This window comes from Telopea speciosissima, chromosome 3 (genome assembly GCF_018873765.1).
Source record: "Telopea speciosissima isolate NSW1024214 ecotype Mountain lineage chromosome 3, Tspe_v1, whole genome shotgun sequence".
Classification (NCBI taxonomy): domain Eukaryota; kingdom Viridiplantae; phylum Streptophyta; class Magnoliopsida; order Proteales; family Proteaceae; genus Telopea; species Telopea speciosissima.
The window spans coordinates 13,459,041-13,484,399 of NC_057918.1; the positions used below are offsets into that span (position 1 = coordinate 13,459,041).

The 25,359-nt window shown below is 38.3% G+C and overlaps 2 protein-coding genes across 3 annotated transcripts; one reads left to right on the forward strand and one right to left on the reverse strand.

The window, feature by feature from the left end:
- Window positions 1–2,494: 2,494 nt before the first annotated feature.
- On the reverse strand, window positions 2,495–12,911 carry LOC122654628 (chaperone protein ClpB3, chloroplastic-like). The gene is made up of 10 exons (XM_043848808.1): window positions 12,566–12,911; window positions 10,160–10,378; window positions 8,468–8,705; window positions 7,683–7,878; window positions 7,174–7,228; window positions 6,928–7,078; window positions 6,310–6,618; window positions 4,779–5,044; window positions 3,464–4,390; window positions 2,495–2,842 (listed from the first exon to the last, which is right to left on the reverse strand). Exons 1-10 carry the CDS (start codon window positions 12,809–12,811, stop codon window positions 2,510–2,512), a joined length of 2,940 nt encoding a protein of 979 aa, XP_043704743.1. The 5' UTR covers window positions 12,812–12,911; the 3' UTR covers window positions 2,495–2,509.
- Window positions 9,759–25,036, forward strand: LOC122654626 (heparanase-like protein 1). Of its 2 annotated transcripts, XM_043848802.1 has the most exons (11): window positions 9,759–9,763; window positions 18,643–18,900; window positions 19,019–19,055; window positions 19,161–19,344; window positions 20,295–20,443; window positions 20,533–20,766; window positions 23,002–23,191; window positions 23,318–23,443; window positions 23,554–23,653; window positions 24,507–24,895; window positions 24,965–25,036. In XM_043848802.1, exons 2-11 carry the CDS (start codon window positions 18,682–18,684, stop codon window positions 24,966–24,968), a joined length of 1,632 nt encoding a protein of 543 aa, XP_043704737.1. In that variant the 5' UTR covers window positions 9,759–9,763; window positions 18,643–18,681; the 3' UTR covers window positions 24,969–25,036. The 2 variants fall into 2 exon arrangements, with proteins under 2 accessions (XP_043704737.1, XP_043704735.1); XM_043848800.1 differs by lacking the exon at window positions 9,759–9,763 and adding an exon at window positions 17,995–18,013 and having other exon boundaries at window positions 24,507–25,036.
- Window positions 25,037–25,359: the final 323 nt, after the last annotated feature.

The window sequence follows — 25,359 nt, forward strand, 5'->3', positions numbered from 1 at the left end:
ATTTTCAGAATTCGACGAAGAACGACGATGGACGATACAGAGGAAAGGGGAAAAACAGGAAAGCTCAATAAGAAATCCTGGAAATTAACGGGGTATTGAACTTAATCTGTGCACATTGCAGAATTCACAATTTCTTGTTTGAATAGAGAGAGAATGTCACTTGTCTTCTAGGGTTTCTGAAAACAAGACTAGCGCGAAGACAGAGAGGAGGAGAAGACTATTTAAACGAGAGTAGAGGGAGAGGGACAAAAGAAGGATAAAAAATAACTAAAACCGCATTTTTTTCAGTCTTCCCACCGACTACCTACTCATCATTGGTCAAAAGAAAAAGGGTAGCGTTCTCAGAATCAAAATCGGATCTGTCAGGTCAGCTGATCCTGGACCGGGAGTTGGTATCCGACTCAAATAGGCCGATCTGGACCGTTTCATCCAAAATCTTTTTTTTTAGGGGGTTTGAAGGTAGATTCTGATCCTCAGGCCTATAGTACTCAAGGCCATCTCCCCTAAGATTGTTCATGGTGTATCTACTTCTCTTTGGCTTGATAACTGACATCCAATGTGTGTTCTTTTATTTGTTGAGAGCATGGTTCGTGATCTCGGTATCGGCTGGATCGGATCGGGATCGAATCAACCAATATGGATTAGGATTACCCAAACTCGGCAAATATGATACTTTGTCCCTGTTTTCTTATAAAAAAAAACTATTTTTTTTACATTTTTACCCTTATTTGTACAGTTGGATCGAATCGATATCAAGATCGGTCTCGACCAATACCGATACCTCAAACCATGATTGGGAGTGTAAGATCCATCTATTCTTCGAGTATTTATAAGCAATCCCTTGTAGCCTCTATTATTTCTCATGGAGAGTGGGCTCTCCCTTCTTTCTCTGCCCCGGTTCTATCCACCATTTGGAATGACTTGCCTCCCCTCCTTGTTGGGCTGAGAACTAGTGTTGATGTGGTTCGTTTGGCTCACTTCCTCTATTGGCATCTTCAGTTCCTCTTAAGCCTGGGGCCTCGTCAGATCTCGTGGGCCTGTATCTCCTTGGCTCAATATTGTGTGATTTAAAGGCCACATCCCCGTCACATTTTTTCTATTTGGGGAGCTCTTTCTAACTGTCTTCCAATCAAGCTTTTTTTCTACACTAGCAGATCTTGGTCTCCCCTTCATGTTTCTTATGTTGAAATGGTGTGGAAGATGTTGATCATCTCTTGCTCTTTTGCCTCTACGGTTTCGAAGAGGGTTTTGGACAAATGTTGACTATGTAAAAGAAGAACTATCCCTTTTGGGAGGGAATAGATTTTATTGGATACGACTTATGCGGGAAATCTATTTGTGGCATCATCAAAAGTCTTGACTTTCCTGGTACTATCAACCATATTTAGATGGAGTGCAAGATGAACCTCCAAGTCCCCTTCTTTTGACATGATTTAGAATTCCATTATATTGATATTAACTCCAAGCTCTCCCTTATTTTCCAGTGATCAGTTTCTGATTCCCTAACGAACATGCCCATTATTGTTTTCTTTACCTTTGTCCTTGTTGCAGCCCTATGTACCCTTCTCTTGAGGGTCGAGTGTTGCTCTCTTGTAATCTCTTCCTCTTCTAGGGCTTCTTGATAATGAATTCTTCATTCACCACTAAAAAAAAAAAAAAAAAAAAAACCTCATTTACTTGTAGAAGCTGGATCTTCTTTAGTAAGCTTCCAATCTTTTCAAATTGACCCTTTTCATTTTTGGGTTTTGACTAGTTCATAAATGAAGACCAATTGAACCATTCCTTCTTCAAATTTTCACAACTTTCTTCATCTCCCACCCCCCTTAATCTCTGTTTTGTTTCCTACATTAAATGAATAGTTTTTTTTGTAATTTTATATGAAAAAATTCTTTTTTTTTTTTGGTCATATTCAACGAAACATAAAAATTAAAAAAATGATTAATAGATGATGATAAATTGATAAGTTTCTTAAAAAACATATTCAGATAAATTTTTTTTAATTAAAATTTTAATTTCACCAAAAAAAATTTTCTCATTTTGATTTATACAAATTTTTTGATTTTTAATTTTAAATTTATTATTAGTTTTTCTATCATACAAACCGATCCAGGATAGTAATCCCAATCCAACCCAATACAAACCAATCTGGATTAGTATTGAATCGATATTAGCCAAAACCGATCAAGAAAACGGATCAAACCAAATCCAATCTATTTCGACTGGAATCAACGATCCAAGGCTGTGAGTGTACATGTACACCGTGGCCACATCCATGCTTTGATCTCTACACTTAAGCAACAAGAAATATATAATTGCTGCAAAAGGGAATTCTTCCTTATTTTGGTTTATTAACAAAACAAAACTGCGCTTTGCAACCTCCCATGTGAAATAGGGACGATATACAAAGGTTGGGTAAAACTAACTTACAGTATGAACCATGAACTGGCTGGCTGCTTAGAGGAGGATATAAGCTTTACATGAGATCTGAGATGAAAATGAGGCAAGATCATCAGTGTCTCTGTGAGAAGGTTTTCTGATCTTCCTCCATTGCCGGCATGTCTGAACCAGGATCAACTTTCCTGAAGACTAGTTTCTGCTGGGGGAGCTGGCCATTTGAGAAAGCTGTTACCTCTGTGTCTATTAAAATCTTGTCTTCATCCTTGAACTCTCCTCTCAAAATACCCTTTGCAAGTTCATTTACAACATACTGTTGGATCACCCTCTTGACTGGCCTTGCGCCATAATTCGGGTCATATCCAAGACTCCCTAGGAGCTGAACTGCTGCATCAGTTACCTGAATTTTTATCTTCCGGTCATCGAGTCTTTTCTGTACACGCTCCAACTGTAGTGAAGCAGGCAGCACGAATGAGGTAAGATTATAGCATATCCACAAAGAAGTTTAGAATAATAAAAAATAAAAATAAAAAGATGAAGCTTTCAGAAACTCGAGAAATAATCTTTCTCTACATATGGAAACTGCACAAGTGAAATCCGATATATGGCTCGAGTAAAACTCAAAAGACGGGATTAGTTCTACTTCAGTGGAAGGATGTTCTCATGCCAAACACTTTGCATGCTAAAAACACTCTTAAATAAGCCATCAAAGCAATAAATAACAATGCTAGAATAAGGTAAATATTATAAAAACTAAAATAAGAAAAGAAATAAAAGAGAAAAAGTTTCCTAAACTAAATATAGGTGGTGAATGAAACAGAATATCTATAAACAAATTAAGGTCAGAAACCAATCAAGATACCGAAAAGGTCTATAAAGGTACTGTAATACCAATTGATACTAATATTTTTATCATGGTTTTATAGCAATGCATACCTACAGAATCTTTGCTTAAATCTGCTTGATTAATAACTAAACAAAATTATACAGTAGAGGTATCTCCAAAGGATGGAACCATTCTTCAACAAAACAAGTCACACAAAGAGAACATGTGCATGGTGTGTCGTACCTGTAGTCTCACAATACTGTTTATCTGCTCACGGTCCAGAGGCCGGAAAACTATGTACTCATCAACCCTGTTCATGAATTCGGGACGAAAGATTGATCGAGCAGCTTCCATCACCCTCTTTTTTATGGCTTCATAAGTTGCATCCTTTGATACAGTCTCGACATCTGTGTTGAGAATGTATTGTGATCCCACATTTGAAGTCATAATTATTACAGTATTTGTGAAACTCACAGTGCGGCCCTGTGAGTCAGTCACCCTCCCATCATCCAGAATCTGAAGGAACACGTTAAACACATCAGAATGAGCCTTTTCAATTTCATCAAACAAAATAACAGCATACGGCCTCCTACGAACTATCTCTGTGAGCTGTCCGCCTTCTTCATACCCAACGTAACCAGGTGGGGCCCCAATTAATCTTGAGACAGCATGCTTCTCCATGTACTCACTCATGTCGATCCGCACTAGGGCTTCTTCAGTGTTGAACATGTATGAAGCAAGGGCCTTGGCCAGTTCAGTCTTTCCAACACCAGTGGGACCCATGAACATGAAACTAGCAATGGGACGGTGAGGATCTGAGAGACCAGCTCGAGACCGTTGGATAGCTTCTGCTACTGCCCTCACTGCTTCGTCTTGACCAACAACACGTTTATGCAGCTCTTCTTCCAAATGTAGAAGCTTCTCTCTCTCAGATTGTTTCAATTTTGAGACAGGAATACCAGTCCATTTGCTAACTATTTCCGCAATGTCATCCCCTGTTACTTCCTCCCTTAGCATGGACTTCCCAGATCTCCTATATTCATCCAACTCTTTCTGTGCTACTTCGAGTTGACGCTGCAAACTGTTGAGGCTTCCGTACTTTAGTTCAGCTGCACGATTAAGATCATACTCCCTCTCAGCCTGCTGAATCTCAAGACTTACCCTGTCAATCTGCACGAAAAAAAAATCAATTAAGACGACCAATTAAATTCATAATAATCATGCTTCGCGACAACATAAACATTGTATGAGGGACAAAATTGGAGGTGTCAAGAATATAGCAATTGGGTGAACTTATTTGTTCAGCTAGACAGCAGGCCCTAAATTCTGAAATTTGTGGTTTTACTTCTGCAAAACACAATATAGACACATCAGGATTGGGATGCATTTCAAAGGAGTTTGAAATCCCACATATGTTGAAAATCCAAGTTGAGTTGGTTCCATTTTCTTCTCAAATTTCCAACTTCATGGTCAGTTTTTTCAAGGTTCTTTTATCAGTTCCCACAAGCATAAGATAAATTTTCTCACTTTCCTCAAGGAAAAGAAGAGCTTTAAATACCTCTTCCTTAATTGATTGAATCCGCATCATGACAGATTTCTCATGCTCCCATTGCTCTGTTAACTCTGCTTGCTTTTCCTTTAGGAGAGAGAGCTCAGCTTCAAGGCGATTCAACCGATCCTTTGAGGCTTTGTCTGTATCATTCATGAGGGAAAGCCGCTCCATTTCCAGCTTCAATACAGAACGATTGATCTCATCAAGGGCAGTTGGTTTTGATGTGATTTCCATTTTCAGTTTCGCAGCTGCCTCATCAACTAGGTCAATGGCTGAAAGTGAAATGGATATATTAACATGTATGCCGTATAGAAACTAGTACTTGTTCAAAAAACCAACCCTTACAGGAAGGCTGGTATGATGGCTTCTGTTGAGAGAAGAGGGTTTTCACCATACCAATACGGCAATACAATACCTGATCCTTGGTTTCCAAGGAAGCATACAAATGTTTTGACCATTGGAGCAACAAAGGGTATTGGTTATGATGGCTTCTGTTACCATCAGAATTCAACATCAAATATGTAAGAAGTCTTTGAAAAACTGAAATGCTTATGCATACAAGTTCAATAATGATCACTGTAACTGTGACCTCAAAAGCAATGGAACATGGGCCTTCGATAATCACAAGCAAGTAGTAGGACATTTATAAAAGAAACTCCCTCCCCACCAGGGGGTTTAGTGATGTTCTATATTATTCTTCAGGCACTGCCCCCTATCCATAACAATAATGCTAATAATCATAATAATAAAACGTATTTTAGCAATATTTTTACTATTACAACCGCTTATCCCAAAAAGCTCAAGCTGTTAAGGGCAACAACAATGTATATCAACACCCCCTGCATGTGCAGGCTTGTACACACATGGCCCTGCACGTGGCACACACTCATGCAGAAGCACCATCATGTTACACCAAAGGAAGAATGTGTTGAGGAACACTGTTGCACTTCCCAGGGATTGAACACTCGACCTCCCTACTATCATACCTGTTACAACGGTATATCACAAAAGCTCGAGTTGTAAAGTAAGGGCAAGTGGGCAACAACAATGCAATCAACATTACTGTCATAGTCTATTAGTTTGGTCCCTTTCTCCAACTTCCATCCTCTATCTGAAGTTACGTACTTTCCTATTATTCCTTTCAAATGTCATTTTCATTACAAATATTTCGTATGCTATATTGAGCAACAAATAAATGTATTTTAGGAAAAGAATTTGGAAAAATCAGAGCAAAATTAGAACATATATCATGTTCTACATTCTAGATGATAATTACCTTGATACCTTCAGAACCATATAGAAGATAAGTTTAGATCATATCAGGTGTAGGGACCAAGAATTTGATACATTCCAACTATAAGGTGATCAACATCATCTATTTTGTTTGCATTTCATTTGACAATACAATACAGATAATACCTAAAATTGGAAAGATTTAACAATTGGAGAGTATGGAGTTCACAAATTTCATTAAAGATAATAAAGTCTGGGGATAAATTTTTCCAGAGGAAATGTGCTGTCGTTATAGTTTGATTACCTTTGTCAGGTAAAAAGCGTCCAGTAATGTAACGATCAGAAAGAATTGCAGCCTCAACAAGTGCACTGTCAGAAATTCTGACTCCATGATGCAGTTCATATCTTTCTCGCAGCCCACGTAGTATAGAGATTGTATCTTCCACCGAAGGTTGATCAACATAAACCTGCTGGAACCGACGCTCCAAGGCTGGATCCTTCTCAATATATTTACGATATTCATCCAGTGTTGTTGCACCAATACACCTCAACTCTCCACGACCAAGCATAGGCTTCAACAAGTTACCTGCATCCATGGCACCATTTGTGGCACCTGGAAGAGAAATGTGGAGCATGTTAATTCCTCCATGAATTATTACCACCATACCCCGTGTCCAGCTATTAATTGCATTCTGATTCTTCACAGAAAGTTCACAGTCAATTCCTCCATAATTTATTACCACCATACCCCGTGTCCAACTATTCATTGTCCGCTATTAAGTGCATTCTGATTCTCCACTGAAAATTTAGTGTCAATTGAGGACCTAAACAAGAAAAGGAGAGCACTGCTACTTGAATGTGAACTAAATACTAAGATCATAGGCTTTATTACAACTTCTATATAAAATAGAAGTGAAATTACCTGCCCCAACAACTGTGTGGATCTCATCAATGAAAAGAACTATCTGCCCTTCAGATTCAGTCACTTCCTTGAGTACAGCTTTCAATCTATCCTCAAATTCTCCCCGGAATTTTGCCCCAGCAATGAGCGCACCCATGTCAAGGGAAATCAACTGCAATAAGCAAGCATAGAGGTCATTGATCAGATTGAACCAGCAGAATTTGAGGTATTAAGAACTAAATACTCCCCAGATTAATTAATGCACACCTTACGATTCATCAAAGCTTGAGGCACATCACCTTGCACTATCCGCTGGGCAAGCCTGTTAAACATATTACCAGATATAAACACCTTCATTAAATAAAGGTTTCACCACTGTGTGGAATAAATAAGCCTACCGAGCTTTCTCAGTTCTCAAGCTTGGCACAACTGAGCCTTAGCCATACAGCGTAGCTCCCATGCAGAAACTGAGCAATTAAACCCACATCTAGACTCGGAAAAGAAACACGCCAGAGCTAACTCTGTTTTTCATTTTCAGGCCAGGGGTCTATGCTTGGTCCAAGCCCATTTCATTTGAAAATGGACAGAATACAAATTACACGGTTCTTGGGTTTGGATCAACCCAAATCACCAGCAGGCTGGGAGCAAAAAAAATGAGCTTGGAAATTTCTCAGCAAGCTTCTTATAAACCAAGTGCTGGATCATAAGCCAAAACAGAGCTGAATCATATGTGTGGGGCCTCACTTGTGTATAAACCAAACACCATAAGCACTTACCCTTCAGCAATTGCAGTTTTTCCAACACCTGGCTCACCAATTAGTACCGGATTGTTCTTTGTTCTCCTTGACAGGATCTGTATGCATCTTCGTATCTCATCATCCCTTCCTATAACTGGATCAAGCTTTCCCTCCTTCGCCATAGACGTCAAATCTATTCCATATTTTTCTAAGGTTTCATATTTCCCCTCCGGATCTGTACCAGCCCCCTCATCAGACATCTAACCCAACAAACTCTACGTGCCATGGTAATGTATAAGTTTTCAAATGCATGCAATAATAAATACAACATAAAGTTACCATAGAAAGGTACAAGTAGGAAGCCAAGTATAACTGTATGTGTTAAGCATAACACGCTCAATCATCCTATCCAATACGGAAATAACTACCATAACACAAAAATTCTTACACATCAACATCTACACTACTACAAACAAATCTAGCATCATGATGGGAGAACAAAAGTTCTCTCATGAATTATGTGTGCATCATTGTTGCTCTTGTGGAACACATTCAAATGGGTCACATCAGTGAGCTCCTACTTGATAGTTCCACCAAGAAGATCCCCTAGGCCAGAAGTCATTTAACTGGATAAATCCAACCAAAGTGAACATGGAGGATGCAGGTAAGTAGAATGATTTTCCAACCATCTTATGAAAGTATTCCCCTACAATGGCACTATGGAAGTAATCTCATTCTGAGCAGCATAACTCTATGGGAGATTTCAAAAACTCATTTAAAGAAACTCTAAGAGATGGGATCTGAAAGATTGAAGCCATTGTCACCTTGATCAATTACTGTTTGGCGTCCCCGTACGGACTGTATAGCAGAGGTTAAGGTCTCCTTAGAAATTTGAAAATCCTTGAATAATTGTTTCCCGAAGCGCTGATCTTGTGTAAAAGCAAGTACTAAATGCTCAACCGAAACAAAGGAATCCCCATACTCTTTCTTGTAATCCTTGGCTCGCTGAATTAGAGCTTCAAAGCCACGTCCTAACATAGAACCAGCTGGTTCACCAAGAACCTAATAGTCGTGGGACAATTATTCAAATAAGAACAATCCGGCATTTCCGGCTAACAATATGAAAAACTGAAAAAAGTATCAAAAGAAAGGGAACAATGATATTTGCAAAACATAAGATTAGATTGAGGGGGGGGGGATCAAGCTTATCCTACGGATGCAAAGAACAGCCTTTATAATTGGTGTTACTGGACACAGCAAATCATAAATAAAGAACGTGACATAAAGGATGATGCTGTTTCACGGAGAATGTAGGGGTGCGTCCGGAGTGTTATGTGATCAGCATATTCCTTTTAAACTAAGGAAAATTTATAGGACAACCATACGATCGGCTATGATGTATGGTGTGGGATGTTAGGCAGTTAAGAAGCATCATATAGATAAACTTAGTGTAGTAGAGATGAGGATGTTGAGATGGATGAGTGGCAAAACTAGGAAGGATAAAGTAAGGAACAATCATATTACAGCTGATTTGGGAGTAGCTCCAATACATGGTAAACTATGAGAAAGTCGTTTGAGGTTGGCATGGCTATGTTCAATGGAGGCCTTTGGATGCCCCAATACGGAGGAGTGATTTGATTCAGATTGAAGGAACTAAAAGAGCTAGAGGCAGACCTAAAATGACCTTAGGAGAAGTGGTGAAGAAATACATGCATAGCTTAGGCCTTGTATAAAGTATGACCTCGAATAGAGCTGATTGGAGGGAAAGGATCCATGTAGCCGACCCCAGATAGTTGGGATAAGGCTGAGTTGTAGTTGTTACACCGAATACAGCAAAGAAATGTTGATGCAGAAAAGATTCCATGTCCTGCATTCTCATTGAGTTATTTTATAACGTAATCGAACAAGATGGCCAAATATGGGATTGAAGAAAGCAACAATCAAGACAATCGCAAACACAAGCAGATTTACGTGGTTCGGTTTCGGGATAAACCAACGTCCATGGGAAGAGCAAAGGCAAACTTTTCACTAAGCAAAACGAAGATACAAGTTATTTCGTTTAACCCTAGAATGAGAGAAAAGTGCCTTATATATACGGCTACAAAAAAATTTCAGGTAAGGTTCATCCAGGGAAGAGAGGTTATAATGATACAAGTGACATCCAATATTCCAATTGATATAACCATTTCTTCAATGTAATTCTTTCTAGAGAATCTAGCTCCATTTTTTCTATCACAAGGAGGAGCGTTAAAGAGCTGATAGAAGGAACAACCAACCAACCAGATTCATGGTAAACAGTAATTAGTGTAGGTTAAATTGTCCTATAGAGACCTCAGGTACCCCACCCCAAAAAAATCAAAACTAAAAAAGAGAACCCTTAAAATATGAAAACTCCCTACTAGCAAGGGAATTCAGAATCCAAAACCAACATCATAGCCATTCGATAGAATATTTCACAGGCAATAAGAAAGTGTATCCTATAAATGGTCTGGAATTCCAGAAACATCCGATGTTACCTTTGGTTGCCGTTGAATGAACTTGTCAGTAGCTTCTAGAAGGCGGGAATTATCTACTCCGGCCTTGGAGAAGATGCGACGGGCAAGCCCATTTTTCTGCTCCAATAGAGCCTTCATCAAATGTTCTGTCTCTACTATCTGATGCTTGTTCTCCTTTGCCTTCTCTGGGGAAGAAACAATGGCTTGCCAAGCCATCTCTGTAAAATCTTGTTGAGTAATCTGGCATAATATTAGAAATGGGAATCAGGAGGAGGTGAACCCACCAAATTCATCTAAATCATGCATTAGTTCTAAGAGCAAAACAAAAACAAGAATATGAATAATAGAAATTTGAAAAGGCATGTCAAACCAACATAACTATTGACCATCACACAGTAAAATAAATGGGGAGCATAATATGGTAAAAAACCCATGTAAAAGTTGCAAACATTCTATCAAAGTTTATCCAAATATTAATCAATAGGAGAGAAAACAAAAGGATGTACAAATTTTTTTAATGAAAACCAAAAGACAAGACGAAAATAAGTTTCCAGATCTTAACGAAAATTTAATCCAGAATAATGTACATAACATTCACTTAATCTGAAAAACGAAGTTGAGAAACCGAATTCTCGTCATTGAAAACTGTGTTAACGTATATTCTAGGAGTAATCGTAGGGATTGGATTAGTAGATTTGATTAAGTAATCTTAGTGATTAGACTGAGGATTTGAGTGAGTAATCTTGGGATTGGATTGTGGATTTGATTGTAAGTAATTATAGAAACAAAGATATATACTGTACACTCCATACTCAAAAATGTACAAATACATACATTTTCATGGTATCAGAGCGACTTCGGGTGATTTTTTCTCTGCTCCTGCCCGCTGCTGTGCCCCAAATGAGCAACCTCACAGTTGGCTCCCTGCTGTCGTCTGTTCTAGTTATGTTATGGTCGCCTCCGAACTGTATTCCCATCCCCTGCAAACCAGGTTCCTGCCAACAACCACTCAGTCATACCATCATCGCCCCACCCCCTCCAACAATATCTCCGCCTCCCCCCCAACCCTCCCTACCCTGTCCATCCATACTACCCCCAACATCTGAAACCGTTATCCCCTCGACTCTGAAACCCCCTTGCCGCAGCCCCATTGCATCTGTAACCACCCTCATCCCAGCCCTATTGCATCACTAACCACCCTCGCCCCAGCCCCATTGCTTCTGAAAACCCCCTCACCCCAACCCCATCGCCTTTGAAACCCCCTCCCCAGCCACTTAGCCTCTGAAATCCCCCTCACCCCAACGGCCCAACCCCATCGCACCTGAAATCCATCGCCCCCTCTGCTTCACAAAGCTGCACCACCCACCTCCCTGTAATCTCCCCCACCTTCCAAATGATCACCTCTCCCTGCCCTTCCTTTGTGTGCCCCCCCCCCCCTCCTTGTGGCCATCCCTACCCCATCGCGCAGCTTCCTCTGTACTCCAGCAACCGCCCAGCCCACCCCTCCTGTCCCCCTCCTGTTTCTTCTGTGGCAACTCCCTTGTTTATTGGTGTAGTAAGGTACATAGTGTAATTGCTCATTCTAGACCAAAGCTGAGTACCCTGCTCTTGCTGATGCCACATCTGCACTTATCTGGCTTCAGTGGCTTCTTCAGGATATAGATGTCTCTATCCAAATTCCAATACCTCTATATTGTGACAACAAGAATGCTGCTCAAATTGCTCACAATGACGTGTTTCCTGAATGCACAAAGAACACTAAGATCGATTCTCATTTTGTTTGCTATCATCTGGTTTGTGGCACTCTCCCTCATTCCATCAGTGAATCAATTTATTAGTGTCCAAACTCAAGTTGATTTCCTCCGATCCACCTTGAGTTTGAGAGGGGGGGTGGGGGAGGGGTGTTAACGTATATTCTATGAGTAATCTTAGGGATTAGATTTATGGATTTTGATTGAGTAATCTTGGGGATTAAATTGAGGATTTGAGTGAGTAATCTTGGGGATTGGATTGTTGATTTGATTGTAAGTAATTATAAAAACAAATAGGCTATATAAACTGTACATTTCATACTCAAAAATAAAGATTGGAATACATTCATTTTCAAACTGAATAAGAAAATGAGTTTGCAGTGAAACTGCTCTATTTCAGATACACCCATGAATGAAACTGCATAATTTGACAGCCATTCAAACATGACAAATGACCCATCTCGTCTTCAATTGATGAGGTTGTGCTAGAAATAAAACCAACTCAAAAACAGAATCAGGGTACAAATTTAAATACAAACTGCAAAATTGCTAGGAAGTCGAAACAGTTTCTTTCCAATTATAACAAAATGAAACTCAAGCACCACAAAACACCTATAAAAAAATCACGAGCTTACTACAGCCGCAAAAGAGCTAACGAAAAAGCAATATTGGTTACCCTTCCATCCGTAGAAGCATCGCATCGAATGCTCAGTGACCGGGAACCCCTCCCTGATCTCTCCAGTCTTCTTGTGAGAAACGCATCATTAATCTTCGAAACTTTCAGTGGTTTCAAAGTCTTTAGAGTTCTAGGATTTCCAGTCAAGCTCGGTGAGAACTCAGGCTGAGTGAACAAAGCTCTTCTGCTGCAACTCTTCGATGATGGCAGGAGACTAAGGCTAACGCCTGAGGATGTAGTTGCCATTACCGAAATGGAATCCAGCGACTCTGTCAATCTTTCAGGCTATAATGTCGAAATTTTCCACCTTTCTACTTCTTTGTGAAAGTGAGAACGAACAACTGATATGAGCTTTGCGTGCGAATTTGAAAAGTTAAAAAGAGGATTCATTCGACAGTTCTCGCAGGCTCCTGGAGATTGCAGAAGGAAGGGGACAAAAAAAAACAGGCTTCGCCGCTACGGAGTACGGGACTACGTAGCCTGGAGAGTTCAAGAACATGGACGACCTCCCCGAAGATCATTGGGTGCGCGTGGTGCGTACTACGCACACCTGCTTGTGTTCATACACGTAAGTGTCTACCTTTGCAAGAATGAAACAAAGAAGATCAGGATGAGTGGGGACCCACATGGATGGATGGGAGACTCGATGAAGATGGGGTCCTTATCGCCCCCAGTAGTGGGGGGTGCAGTGCTCATGCGATGCAACAGTGTCCATGTGTGCACGGTGGGGCCCACTGTGAGTGCACACATCGGTAGTACTATGCCGCACGTGCACACAACACCGCCCTCAGTACTAGGGGGTGATAATTTTCTCGATGAACATAGAAAATTATCTCCAGTAATTCTCTGTCCGGTCCAATTCTCTAGTGCCTATAATAAGAGGAGGGTGGACCTCACCCAGGTAGAGTGTTCGGGTAGGACTGTAGGGTTGGAATGGTCATTGCGCCCCGCCTTGTTAGGGGCACTAGGGGAACTGGATCGAACAAGGAATTGCATGGGTTAAAGATCTAATGAACATACCCACTCCACAACCAATACCAACATGTATTTTGAGATTATCCATATCCATAATAACCATAAAGGGATTTTGATGGAGTGAGATTGTTGGGGTGAAAAAGTTATCAAAATTTTTTTCCAAAAATGTGGTATTTTGGGTTATTCGATTGTCTAGGGTTGAAAATTAAGTAAACAATCACAGATTTGTCAGATTTTAATGTTAACTTACGAGACTGACGATTTCTTCCACTTCACCCCCTCATAAAATAGACGTTGTAGAAGACTTAACAGAATAATGAACATCACATGATTCTCATCTAATCTTTTCTCTTTCCTTCTTCCATGGCATTCCCTAGACAAACTCCAACATGTCGAGAAGCCGCCTTAAAATCATTGAATTTAGGAACACAAAGTGATCAATGAAAGTAGAGACTCAAGAGGAGAAGAAAATTAGATAGAAAACCAGTGTCTGCTGGTTGCAACTTGCAAGAGAGACCATAAGTAAATTTAACAACAGCTGATCGAGCGAGGTTATTTGACCCTTGCCCTTAACATCAGTGCCCCCTTTCTTCCTCCCTATAAACTGAAATTTGGATCTTGATGTAATCCAAAAGGTGGTATTCAACATGGATGTCAACAAGGCCTTGAGCTTCAATGGCTTGATTTAACCTTATATTATTGTCTTTTATTTTATTTTTATTCTAAAAAATTATTTAAGTTGAGACTTGAGAGTAGAAAAGGATTTTTGAAATAATTTGAGAGTGAGTAATTGCTATCTGGCTATGTGGCTCCTACACAATGAGAGAACAAACCGGGCCATCCAACAGGTGTAGAATTTTTCATTTTACAGGCATCCAACAAGTGTAGAATTTTTTATTTAACGGGGATGGGGCGGTCATTTCGCTCTTCTTGTGTTTGTGCGTTGGCACTACACAGCTTGGCAGCCTTCTTTTTCCTTTACTAACATAATTTGTCATTCTTATTAATTGTCATTGTCTTGTACACATGTGAAATATTAGACTTTTACCTTCATTGAAAGAAAATGTATAAATTATACTAAACCGATGTATTTAGACCTTGGTATCTTTTTTTAGTTGCCCCTAATCTTATTCCCCAAAGTTCTTTTACATAAATGTATAAAAGGATTTTCAAAAATAATTTGAAAGTTACATATCAACAAGATAATGTTATTGTCATGCATATTTATGACACTTTTAGTAGGACATAAATTTTTTTCCAATTAGGATAATAATGTCAGTGACTCATCCCACATGTATACTTGAAAACAATTATGCATGACAATAACACCTTACCTTTTGATACTACATAATGATAAGTCATTTTTCAATTATTTTTGAAAACCTTTTTAAATTTTCAAGTCTTCAACGACTTTTTTTTTTTTTTTTTTTTTTTTTTTGGGTAAATTACACATCATCCCTTGGTTTTCGAACGAAACTCAGATCACCCCCTGGTTTTTGAAAAAACTCAATTACCCCCTCTACACTAACAATGTTAGTCTGCTGTTAGTTACTAGTATGAAAGGACTATTTTACCCTTGTACTAAATCATTAGAATTAAATTTACAATACTACCCTTTCTTCATCTTCAACATTAGTCAAAGGTAGTTTAGGGATTTAAATTTATGGGTTTTTTTATAATTATCACCCCAAAAACTTTGATATCTACTATTGCCCCCCTAAAAACTTTCAAACAACTATTATCCTCCCCTGTTGCATACTAATAACTAACTGGCCCCCACCATTACATACCCGTAAGGGAGAGGGTTAGTCGTGAAAGTGTGTCATTGTCATGAATTTTTTAGGACCAAAATGCCCTTTTGGGGTGGTAATTATAAAAAAAAACCACACCCCATCACCGTCCCTTCTCCTCCTCCTCCTCCTCCTCCTTCTTATTCTCCTTCTTCTTCTTCCTCCTCTGCAACCCCAACCGCCCCAATCTCTCTCTAGCTCTCTTTCCAAGACCTCCTTCTCTATACCCAAAAAACGAAAGAGAGGTTTCTGCATTAATCCAGTGAGCAGCAACCGATTAGAGAAGAGATGACTCCATGCCTGTTCTTACCTTGAACCTTCTCGTCCATTCACCGGAACAAAATTATAGCAATCCAAAACATAATCCAATCCACCGGAAATGCTTAAAAAGGTATCCAATACGAGGAACGGAGAAGCTCAAGAGAAAAAAAAATCACCAAACATACAATCGAAGAACAAAAGGTTTCCTCCTTTTTTTTAACCTCCCTTTCCAAACCAAAAATCACCTGACTACGGACACCACTGACGAGCCAGGAAATTTTTAAATGAAAAGAAAATGCAGAGAAATAAATTAGGGAAACGCAATTCAAGGAGAAGTAAAGAGTAAAGAATTGATCATACCTTAAAGCTAAAAGAGACAAGGAAAGTAACAGAGTGGATCTGGAGAGCAAAAGAAGTGGAATTTCAGGCTTGCATTGGAAGAAAAGCTCTCGGATACTCAACCATCAATGGAGCTGAGCAATTAAGGTATTTGTTTTCTTTCTATATTTTCCCTCGCTTTTCACTTTTCCTATTTAGTTCTCTCTTCAGTAGTCGTCTTCTTCAGTTGCACAGAGAGCAAGAAAGAGAAAATGAAGGGCAAGTGAGAAGATGGAAGCAGGGGAGAAGAGAGTGTAGGAGTGAACGAGGTGGAGATGGTGGGCGTTGGGTGGGTTAAAAACTATATGCGTTAGGTGTCACTTTAAAAGGTAAAGACGCTGGGAAAAGCAGAAGCCTCTCTTTCGTTTTTTGGGTATAGAGAAGGTGGTCTTGGAAAGAGAGCTAGAGAGAGATTGGGGCGGTTGGGGTTGCAGAGGAAGAAGAAGAAGGAGAAGAAGAAGGAGAAGGGATGGTGATGGGGTGGGGTTTTTTTTTTATAATTACCAACCCAAAAGGGTATTTTGGTCTTAAAAAATTTGTGACAATGGCACACTCTCACGATTAACCCTCTCCATTACGGGTATGTAACGGTGGGGGCCAGTTAATTATTAGTATGCAACAGGGGAGGGTAATAATTATTTGAAAGTTTTTAGGGGATAATAGTAGATATCAAAGTTTTGGGATGATACTTATAAAAAATCCTAAATTTATTTGACTGTCTGACATCATCACTTAACAACATAAAACTAAATAGAGACTAATTTGTCATGTTAGGATCTACACCAGGGGACGATATGAGTTTCGTTTAAAAACCAGAGGGTGATGTGTAATTTATCTTTTTTATTTTATTTTATAGAATTCCAATACTGATGTTAGCTCTTCCTATCTTGGACTCTGTTTAAATTTATGGAATCTAGCAAGTTAGAGCTTTCTTACAAAACATTTTGTTCAATCTTTTCGGTCAATTCAATTATATAACGTTTTTCTTTCCCTTTGAAATTAGGTAGGAATTAGGTTTAAATGATTAGCATTATCATCCAAACATGATGATCCTTTTAAGCTTTGATTTAAAATATCATGGAAGACCTATTTAGCGGTAATTCAAAATTTTTTTATGAGAAAAAGAACGTTACCTGATCGCGTGTGACACGCAGCTCCTACACCTAGACACAGACCGCATGAAATGAACATTGCACATCCATGGAAAGGCAGAAATCCTTGAGGGTGCAATGATCATTTCATGCGACCCTGTGTCTAGGCATAGGAGTGATGTACCACAAGCGATTTATATATTTGAAATTAAGAGAATATCAGGACCAGAATGACCACCATGCCCCATGTATGGCAGAAATTCCATCTCTTTTGTGCCACTGCGCGTGTGCTTTCATTGGCTGACGCGTGACAGCGCCCCAAATTATTATAAGCTTTCTTTTTCCGACAATCAATAGGATGAACTGTCTGAGGAAAGAAGTATTCGGGGATGGGGGGTTTGGTGATACCGTGTATACCATTTAACGTATTGTTCAAGACAAAGCTTCTGCGAACTGCGATAGAAAACGATTCTTGCTTCCTATCAGCTTAGCTTAGCTTCACAGATTCAAATTTTTTTTTTTTCCTTAGGGGTTAAAAGCTTCACAGATTCACTTGCCTTTGTTTTAGCTTCGTTTGTACAGCTACATAAAGAGCCTCTCCTGTCTTATCTCGAGCCAATTCACTGAAGCGTAGGTGAAATCTTGGCTTTATTCTTGTCTAGATGTGAGTGCCGACAATGCCGACAAATATCTGACATGGTGGGTTTCTTTATATAGAGGAAGGAATGCATGGTTGCAGAGTAAAAGGAGCGCAAATAAATAGAGGAAAAGAAATCTTTTCTTTATAGTCTTTCTGTGCAAAACTTCCGCCCGGAGAAGTCACTGCAGATTCAAGGTTTGAGTGAGCTCTACGGACGCCATTACTGATGAATTACGGTCTATTGCCTCTGGTTTCAGTTGGGTTACTCATCTGAAATGTTTATTAGGCTTTTATTTTAGTGTCTTTGACTTTGGTTTGTTCTGGACTCCTAGTTTCATAGATCTGTAAAAGACCAAAAATGGAAACCAGAGCTTTTTTTGTTTTTATGGAACAAAGAATTTAGAGACAATCTATCGTCTCGACTCGATTATTTAGAGTTCAATCTTGAAACCGGAGTTGTCATTCTTAGAATGGACTCAGTTTGCTTTTCTCCTCTGGTCTCACTTACTAGATCTGTTACCAGGTGGAGAAACGTGTCCAAGTTTTCTCTAAACCTCAAATTTTAGGACCCATTTCTTTGGTTAAAATGGGTTTCTTGTGTGTGTGCGTGCAGGAGATTCATTGGAGTTATTATTGACATATGTAAATTATCTGTCTTTCATTGTTGCTATACTTAGATCCACTGCAAGAGCTGGAAAAAAAAAACTCTCTCTCTGTTTTCTTTTTTGGTTCAAACATGATTTCGATAACCTTTGTTTGTGGCTGAAAGCAACCTCGTTCTTTTACTCGATTTATGTGAATTTTTTGTTTTCAACAATGGCCATATTCTTTCAGAATTTAATTTTGTTCTTATCTAAATTCATAACATGTGATAGAAGGCAAACTTCATTTTTTTTTCATATATATAACTTTGAAAGATGTTTGATTTCCTTCTTTGGGCAGTTTAAATTGATGGAGTAGCATTGGTGCTGAAACCATTGTATGCATCTCAGAATGGGTTTCCTTCTCTTTTTTCTCATGCTGTCCTCTGTCCATGGGGTTTTAGCTCAAGACCTTGCAGATACAACAATCGTAGTTAAGGGGACCACAAGAATTGCCGAGACCTACCACAATTTCATCTGTGCTACTGTGGATTGGTGGCCTCCAGAGAAGTGTAACTATCAACAATGCCCATGGGGCGAATCCTCTGTCCTGAATCTGGTGAGAATTAATCATGTTTTTATTTTTTCAAAGATTCATGTGTTCTTACTTAATCAAAGCCAGCCATTTTAATTTTTGGGACTGAACAGAAATGAAACACTTGTTTTAATGCTCTTAGGACTTGTCTCATCCTTTGCTTACCAAGGCTATCCAAGGTTTGTGATCTTGACCATTTGAGTTTGAGTCATCTAAAAGAATGGTCTTCACAACATACTAATACTCTGAGCACTTATCTTCTGATTCTGGCTCGTGGTGTATAGCTTTCAACCCACTCAGAATAAGAATTGGAGGAACTTTGCAAGACAAAGTTGTGTATGATGTTGGAAATTTGAATTCTTCATGCCTTCCATTTAAAAAGATGGCAGGTGTACTTTTTGGATTTTCCAAGGGCTGTTTACCTATGGCTAGGTGGGATGAGCTCAACCTCTTATTTAGTAAGACAGGGTAAGTTTTATTTTTTAATATTTGAAATTTAAGTTCTTCTATAAGCAACTCTATCCTTTTGTATGTAAGCTGCATGCTAACTCTAATGTTTATACACATTTGGAAATCTCAATTGTTTATGATGACTGTATGAAGTAATTATCTGTTTTATTAAATTAGCTTTTTGATTGGAAATGATAATGCCATTTTATTGCTCCACACCCAACAGAAATTTTAAAAATATATTTGAATGTTTCGGATTGAGTTTTGATTGCTATAAAGTGTTCCAGTCTGTCTTCTCTCCAAATCAGGAACTTCCCCCATTTGCAAGTTCAGTGGCAGTAGTAGGCCTTACAAGAAGAAGCGTTGATCCATAGCTAAGGCTGCTGATCCAGTGACAAATCCAATGGGTTGGAACCTTTTGATTTGATGAAATAGCTAGAGTTTTTGTAGTTATAAGTAAAACAAGATAAAAAATTAGAGGCTTTGCAGTGCGGAAAATTCCAATGGTGAAGTTTCCAAATAGGGTTGTAGGCTGTCTAACCCAAGGCCTACTCGGTCATTTCCTTTCCAGGAATCCCCGTTTATTGTTTCATGCAATCTTTCCCCACCCTCTCTGTTTTGGGTGTATTTTGCTTCTGCAAAATGATGTGTATTTTGATCTGAACAATGATGGTTTTATTTTTATATTTTGTAGTAAAAATCAGCATTAATTAATCAAATATATACGTTTACCAAAAATAAAAAATAATCAGATATGTAATCAGTATTCTTGGCCTTTCAGAGCTCTTCAAGATTTTTTTTTTTGTTTGAAAATTATTTGATATTAAAAAAGTTACTGAAAATTTCCCAAGATTTCATCTTTTTATTTTAAAGGAAATGGGGATAATCCTAAACTTCTGTGCAGCTAGAACCAACGGTCACTTGAACTAGTGGTTTAATTGGTTTGCTTTTGGAATCTTTGGTTGCAGAGCATTTGTGACATTTGGTCTCAATGCACTATATGGGAGACACCAATCCGGAAATGGCGCTTGGGTAGGTGCTTGGGACCCTAGTAATGCTCGTGATTTTATCAAGTACACCATTTCCAAGAAATACCCAATCGATTCATGGGAATTCGGTAATGCATTTTTTTTTATAAATAAACACTTTTCCATTTTCCTAATATCATGTTTCTCTTAACCCTAGCACATTCTTTTCCTCATTCAGGAAATGAGTTGAGTGGAAATGGGGTTGGTGCAAGTGTTGGTGCTCAACAATATGGGGAAGACTTAATCAACCTTGAGGCTCTCGTCAATGAGTTGTATGGGAAGTCCCATCGAAAACCATTGATTGTAGCACCAGGAGGGTTCTATAATCAACAGTGGTATACCAAGTTTCTTCAAGTTTCGGGGTCGGCTGTGGTCAATGTTGTAACTCATCATATATACAATCTGGGTGCAGGTGGGTGAGGTAATATAAGTTTATTCTTATATTTATGTACAATCAATATAATAGCATGAATGTTTTTATTTAAATAGCGTGGAAAAACAATTACAAATAAATATAAAAGATCTGCATTTAGGAAGAGCTCCTTTGTGTAGTCACAGATTTCATTATCATGCAGAAGTGTTAATCATTTGCTAAAGTTTATCTTTACTTTTGATGGAATCGTTTTTCTAGAGATTTTGTATGCAGGATTTCACATAGGCAATGGTCTTCCCTTGGTCTTGATGCTGATGCGAATTACATTCTTTTTAGCTAAATAATTAATCTATACCCATACTACTTAAAGTAATACCAACTTGACTATGTTTTGATTCACTTTTCCTTCTGTTAAATTATAAATTATGTCTGAGGTAATCACTATAGTATGAATAGGCAAAAGGTTTTTGCATGGCTACCAAGGAAGGACTTCCTATGTGGTTCTCTTAATTTATGCCACATGGAAGGATGATTGGCAACTCCAATCATTGGATAGATAAGGCATGCCTGGATTGCTTGTGTGTCAAATTTCAGACCTAAATTCAATTCAGTATCCCTCCATGTATTGAACTTTCTCCTGCATTCTTAATCGTTTTTTCAAAATATTATTTTTCTAGTGGATATTTAATTCTTTATTTTGTCACATGACCTCTGTTTGGGCTGAAACTTGACATGTGAGTCCAAGAACCTGGGTCTGAATATCATCTAGTTTTGTACTTTTTTAGTTTATAATCTATTAGGGTTTATTGTAACATATCCAAATTGATTTCTAATCTTGTAGAGTTAGGACTTATAAAACAACTGAAGATGTAACCCTGAAACTGCCTATTACAAACCAGCATTTGATCGTCAATCCAATTGAATTATAGTAATTTGGTAAGGTTCTAATCTGATCAAATCAAGATCCAATCTGAAAAAGAGTCAGCCGAATAATAATCAAGTCAAACCTGCCAATGCTCTGATCCGATCCAAATAAATTAGCATATAAATATGTAATATATATTTACCATTACATACATAATATTTTAAGTAGTTATGTTCTGAAAATTTTAAGATTATATAAGTTTATTTTCTAATTGGACTGAAAATACATTTTAATGTTTCCTTTCGTTCTCATCGTATATTGTATCCTATAAAAATATGTTAAAATCATAACCATATATTAGATTCGGATTTTGATCAGCGTTTATTCCAATCAGATCTGACCATTGACAGCCCTAAGTTGTGGTTGGAGTTTGAGGGCAACTGGTTTGCTAATTTCATTGTATAATAGTGCTGAAATAAGATCCCGTAGTAAGTTACTGAAATTCTACCTTAATAATAATACTCCACCAAATCTCTGTCTAAAATAATATAGTTGTCAACTTTTTGTTCGTTGTGTTATTGTTTTATGGGAAAAACTGTCGCATGGTCTAGGACCTTAGGTGACTATGCATGGGCACTGGATAAATTTTAACCTTTTGCATTAAATTTTAAGGAGGGAAAGAGATTTCGACCTCATTTGTCTCTCTCCCCCCCCCCCCCCCCCACCCCCAAATACCCAATTTTGATTCTAGCTCTCCGTCCTGGTTAACTCTGGATTCTTCCTCCTCTCTGCTACTCTGGATTCTTCCTTTTCGCTGCAATTCGGGCAGAGTTTCGTCTTGCACCTCGATGGCTACCAATATTTTCATCATGGTAACAATCTCATGATACCAGCTATCACCGGAAACTCTGGCAATTCTTGTACAATATTTTTCAAAGTGGGTTCAGCCAGCTGCTGATTGTTCAGTGGGATTTTCAATGTGGGGTTCCACTGGCCATAGTTTTTTCATAATTTGAAATTCAAGTTTTATAGTTTTTATAGCTTAAGGTTTAAATTTATGGTTTTGGGTTTAAGGTGTCACATTCTCTGACCTTTTAATGGAGTTTCATGGCATCTTGATGAAGCTTTCTGGCATTCTCATGGTGCTTTCTAGTGGTGTATGTACTTGGTCTGACCCATCAATGGTGATGGATTTCTGGTTTATTGATTGTGTCTTATTAACTGGTTTAAGCCTTGTATCAACTGTTTTTATTGTTCATTTGGTTCACAGCATAGACTTGCCTAAATGGATGGCAGTTGAGAACCCAAGGAAAGATCAATCATGTCAATATTTTAAAATGTGTAGTTTCTCTGTTATATAGTTTCCTCCATTACTTACTGTAGCTCGTATGTGATCACTCTCTTTTCAGGTAATGATCCCAAACTTGTTAATAAGATACTGGATCCCCATTATTTAAGTCAAACATCACAAACTTTTGGCAATCTTGAAAATACCATTAGAAAGCATGGTCCATGGGCTTCTGCCTGGGTTGGTGAAGCTGGTGGGGCCTACAACAGTGGTGGGCGTCTAGTGTCTGACACATTTATAAACAGCTTTTGGTAAGCTTGATTCTCTCATTTATTTTTGTTTTTTTTTTCTTGTTTGGTCAGTTTCTAATTTTTTCTTTTCAGAAGAAAATAAATTTTCTTTTAATTGTAGTTAACAGATTTACTCATGGAATTCAGGTACTTAGATCAGCTTGGAAAGTCAGCAATGCACAATACCAAGGCATACTGTAGACAGACTTTGATTGGTGGGAACTATGGTCTCCTCAACACCACCACTTTTGTGCCAAACCCTGATTACTATAGGCAAGCACATTCACATTAGATTATTGCAGACGTATATCCTTGCTGAGACCCCAAAATCTAAAATTCTGCATATGTTTTTTCCCCCTATGTTTTGCATGACCTGTGAATAGTGCACTTCTATGGCATCGGCTTATGGGAAAAGGCGTCCTTGCTGTTGATGGTGAAACATCGCCATTTTTGCGTGTTTATGCCCACTGTTTGAAAGGAAGAGTAAGGCTCATAATTTGATCATTTTTCATTTTCCAAGATTGTTCAAAAATGGGAGAAAAGTCAACAAGAAACCTGAGTCACTTGGGGCTCGTTTGGTTAGAATGGGAGTGAAGAGAAGTAAAATTTGGATAAAATAAAATAAAAAGTTATGCAATCATTACTTAGAAAAATTGTGCAACTCAACAACATACCAAATATGGTAACAATTACTTCATTTTCATTCAACTGATCATTGAAAATTTAAGTGACGTCGTAAAATTTAGCTTCATATTTAGGATGTTGATGAGGTAGTTATACAAATTATTCTTAATAATGATTGCAAAGATTTCATTTTTTTGGTTCTAATTTTACTTCACTACAAACAAAACAGGGCCTTAGGCAACCACAGTTTGTTACATCCCAATTTGAGACCCTCTATGTAGGTGAACCATATATGAACACTTTTTTTTCAGTGCAACATATTTGAATAGTTATCATCACACCTATTAGTACATAAAAGTTTGTGCTATAGAACATTGTAATGTTTACACTGATTAAAAAGTTCAATATATGAGTGTCATGAAGTGCTCGCAAACTTAGGTTTTCCATTGACCAGTTGGCAGCCCATGTCACATGGAATTCCATGAAGGGATCACAAACTTTAGGTTTTCTGCTGATCCTATAGTTTGCAACCCCAAGTCTATACGGAGTACCATGAAGGGATCACAAACTTTAGGTTTTCTGCTGATCCCATAGTTTGCAACCCCAAGTCTATACGGAGTACCATGAAGGGATCACAATGTTTATTATTCTGAGAATAAACATTGCTTACCTATCTTAGAAGTTTGTAACTATGTCATTTTTCTTGTTACAGGAAGGCATAATTCTCCTTGTGATCAATCTTAGCAACAATACCGAGTTTAGAATCACTGTTCAAAATAGTATGAACATCAACCTGAATGTAAGAGAGAAGACTATTCACTGGAACAATTCATTCATGCATGGTCTTAAGAGAACGGTTTCGTGGGTTGGAAGAAAAGCATCAGATGAGGAAGAATTGAGAGAGGAGTATCATTTGACTCCAAAGGATGGATATCTCCAGAGTCAGACTATGGTTTTAAATGGGACTCCATTGGAGCTTACCGAGGAAGGAGATATCCCAAATCTGGAACCTGTTCTTGTTAATGTGAAGTCTCCTATATCCTTGGATCCTTTATCCATTGCCTTCGTAGCCTTCCCCAACTTTGAGGCTCGAGCTTGTAGGTGATGGAATTCAGCTACCACTTGCAGGTTCACAAGCAATTCTGCATCTCCATTTCAGCACACCCTCAGGTAAGGGAACTGGGCCAATATAGGCCTACTGTAATTAATATCAAATCCCCCTCCACTCCACCCCCCCCACCCAATAAATAAATTAATAAAAAGAAACAATAGAGACTGCAGATTCATGGTAATTGTATTAAGATGAATTATCTATACCCAGTAATTTCAGAAGGTAGTTCTGAGGAAGAAAATAATGTATCATATGATGATTCTTTCTTTTCCTTTATGCCATCTAATATTTTGATCTAACCATTAAGTACTACTTTTTCTTGTTTCTTATTTTTGAAAGTAATTTATATTCAAAAAAGGAGGTAAGTGAAAGAAATTTTAACATGTATTCATTAGCATTGACAGTTTATGGCTACTTCAGAGAAGAGTATTTCAACTTGTACATTAAAAAAAAA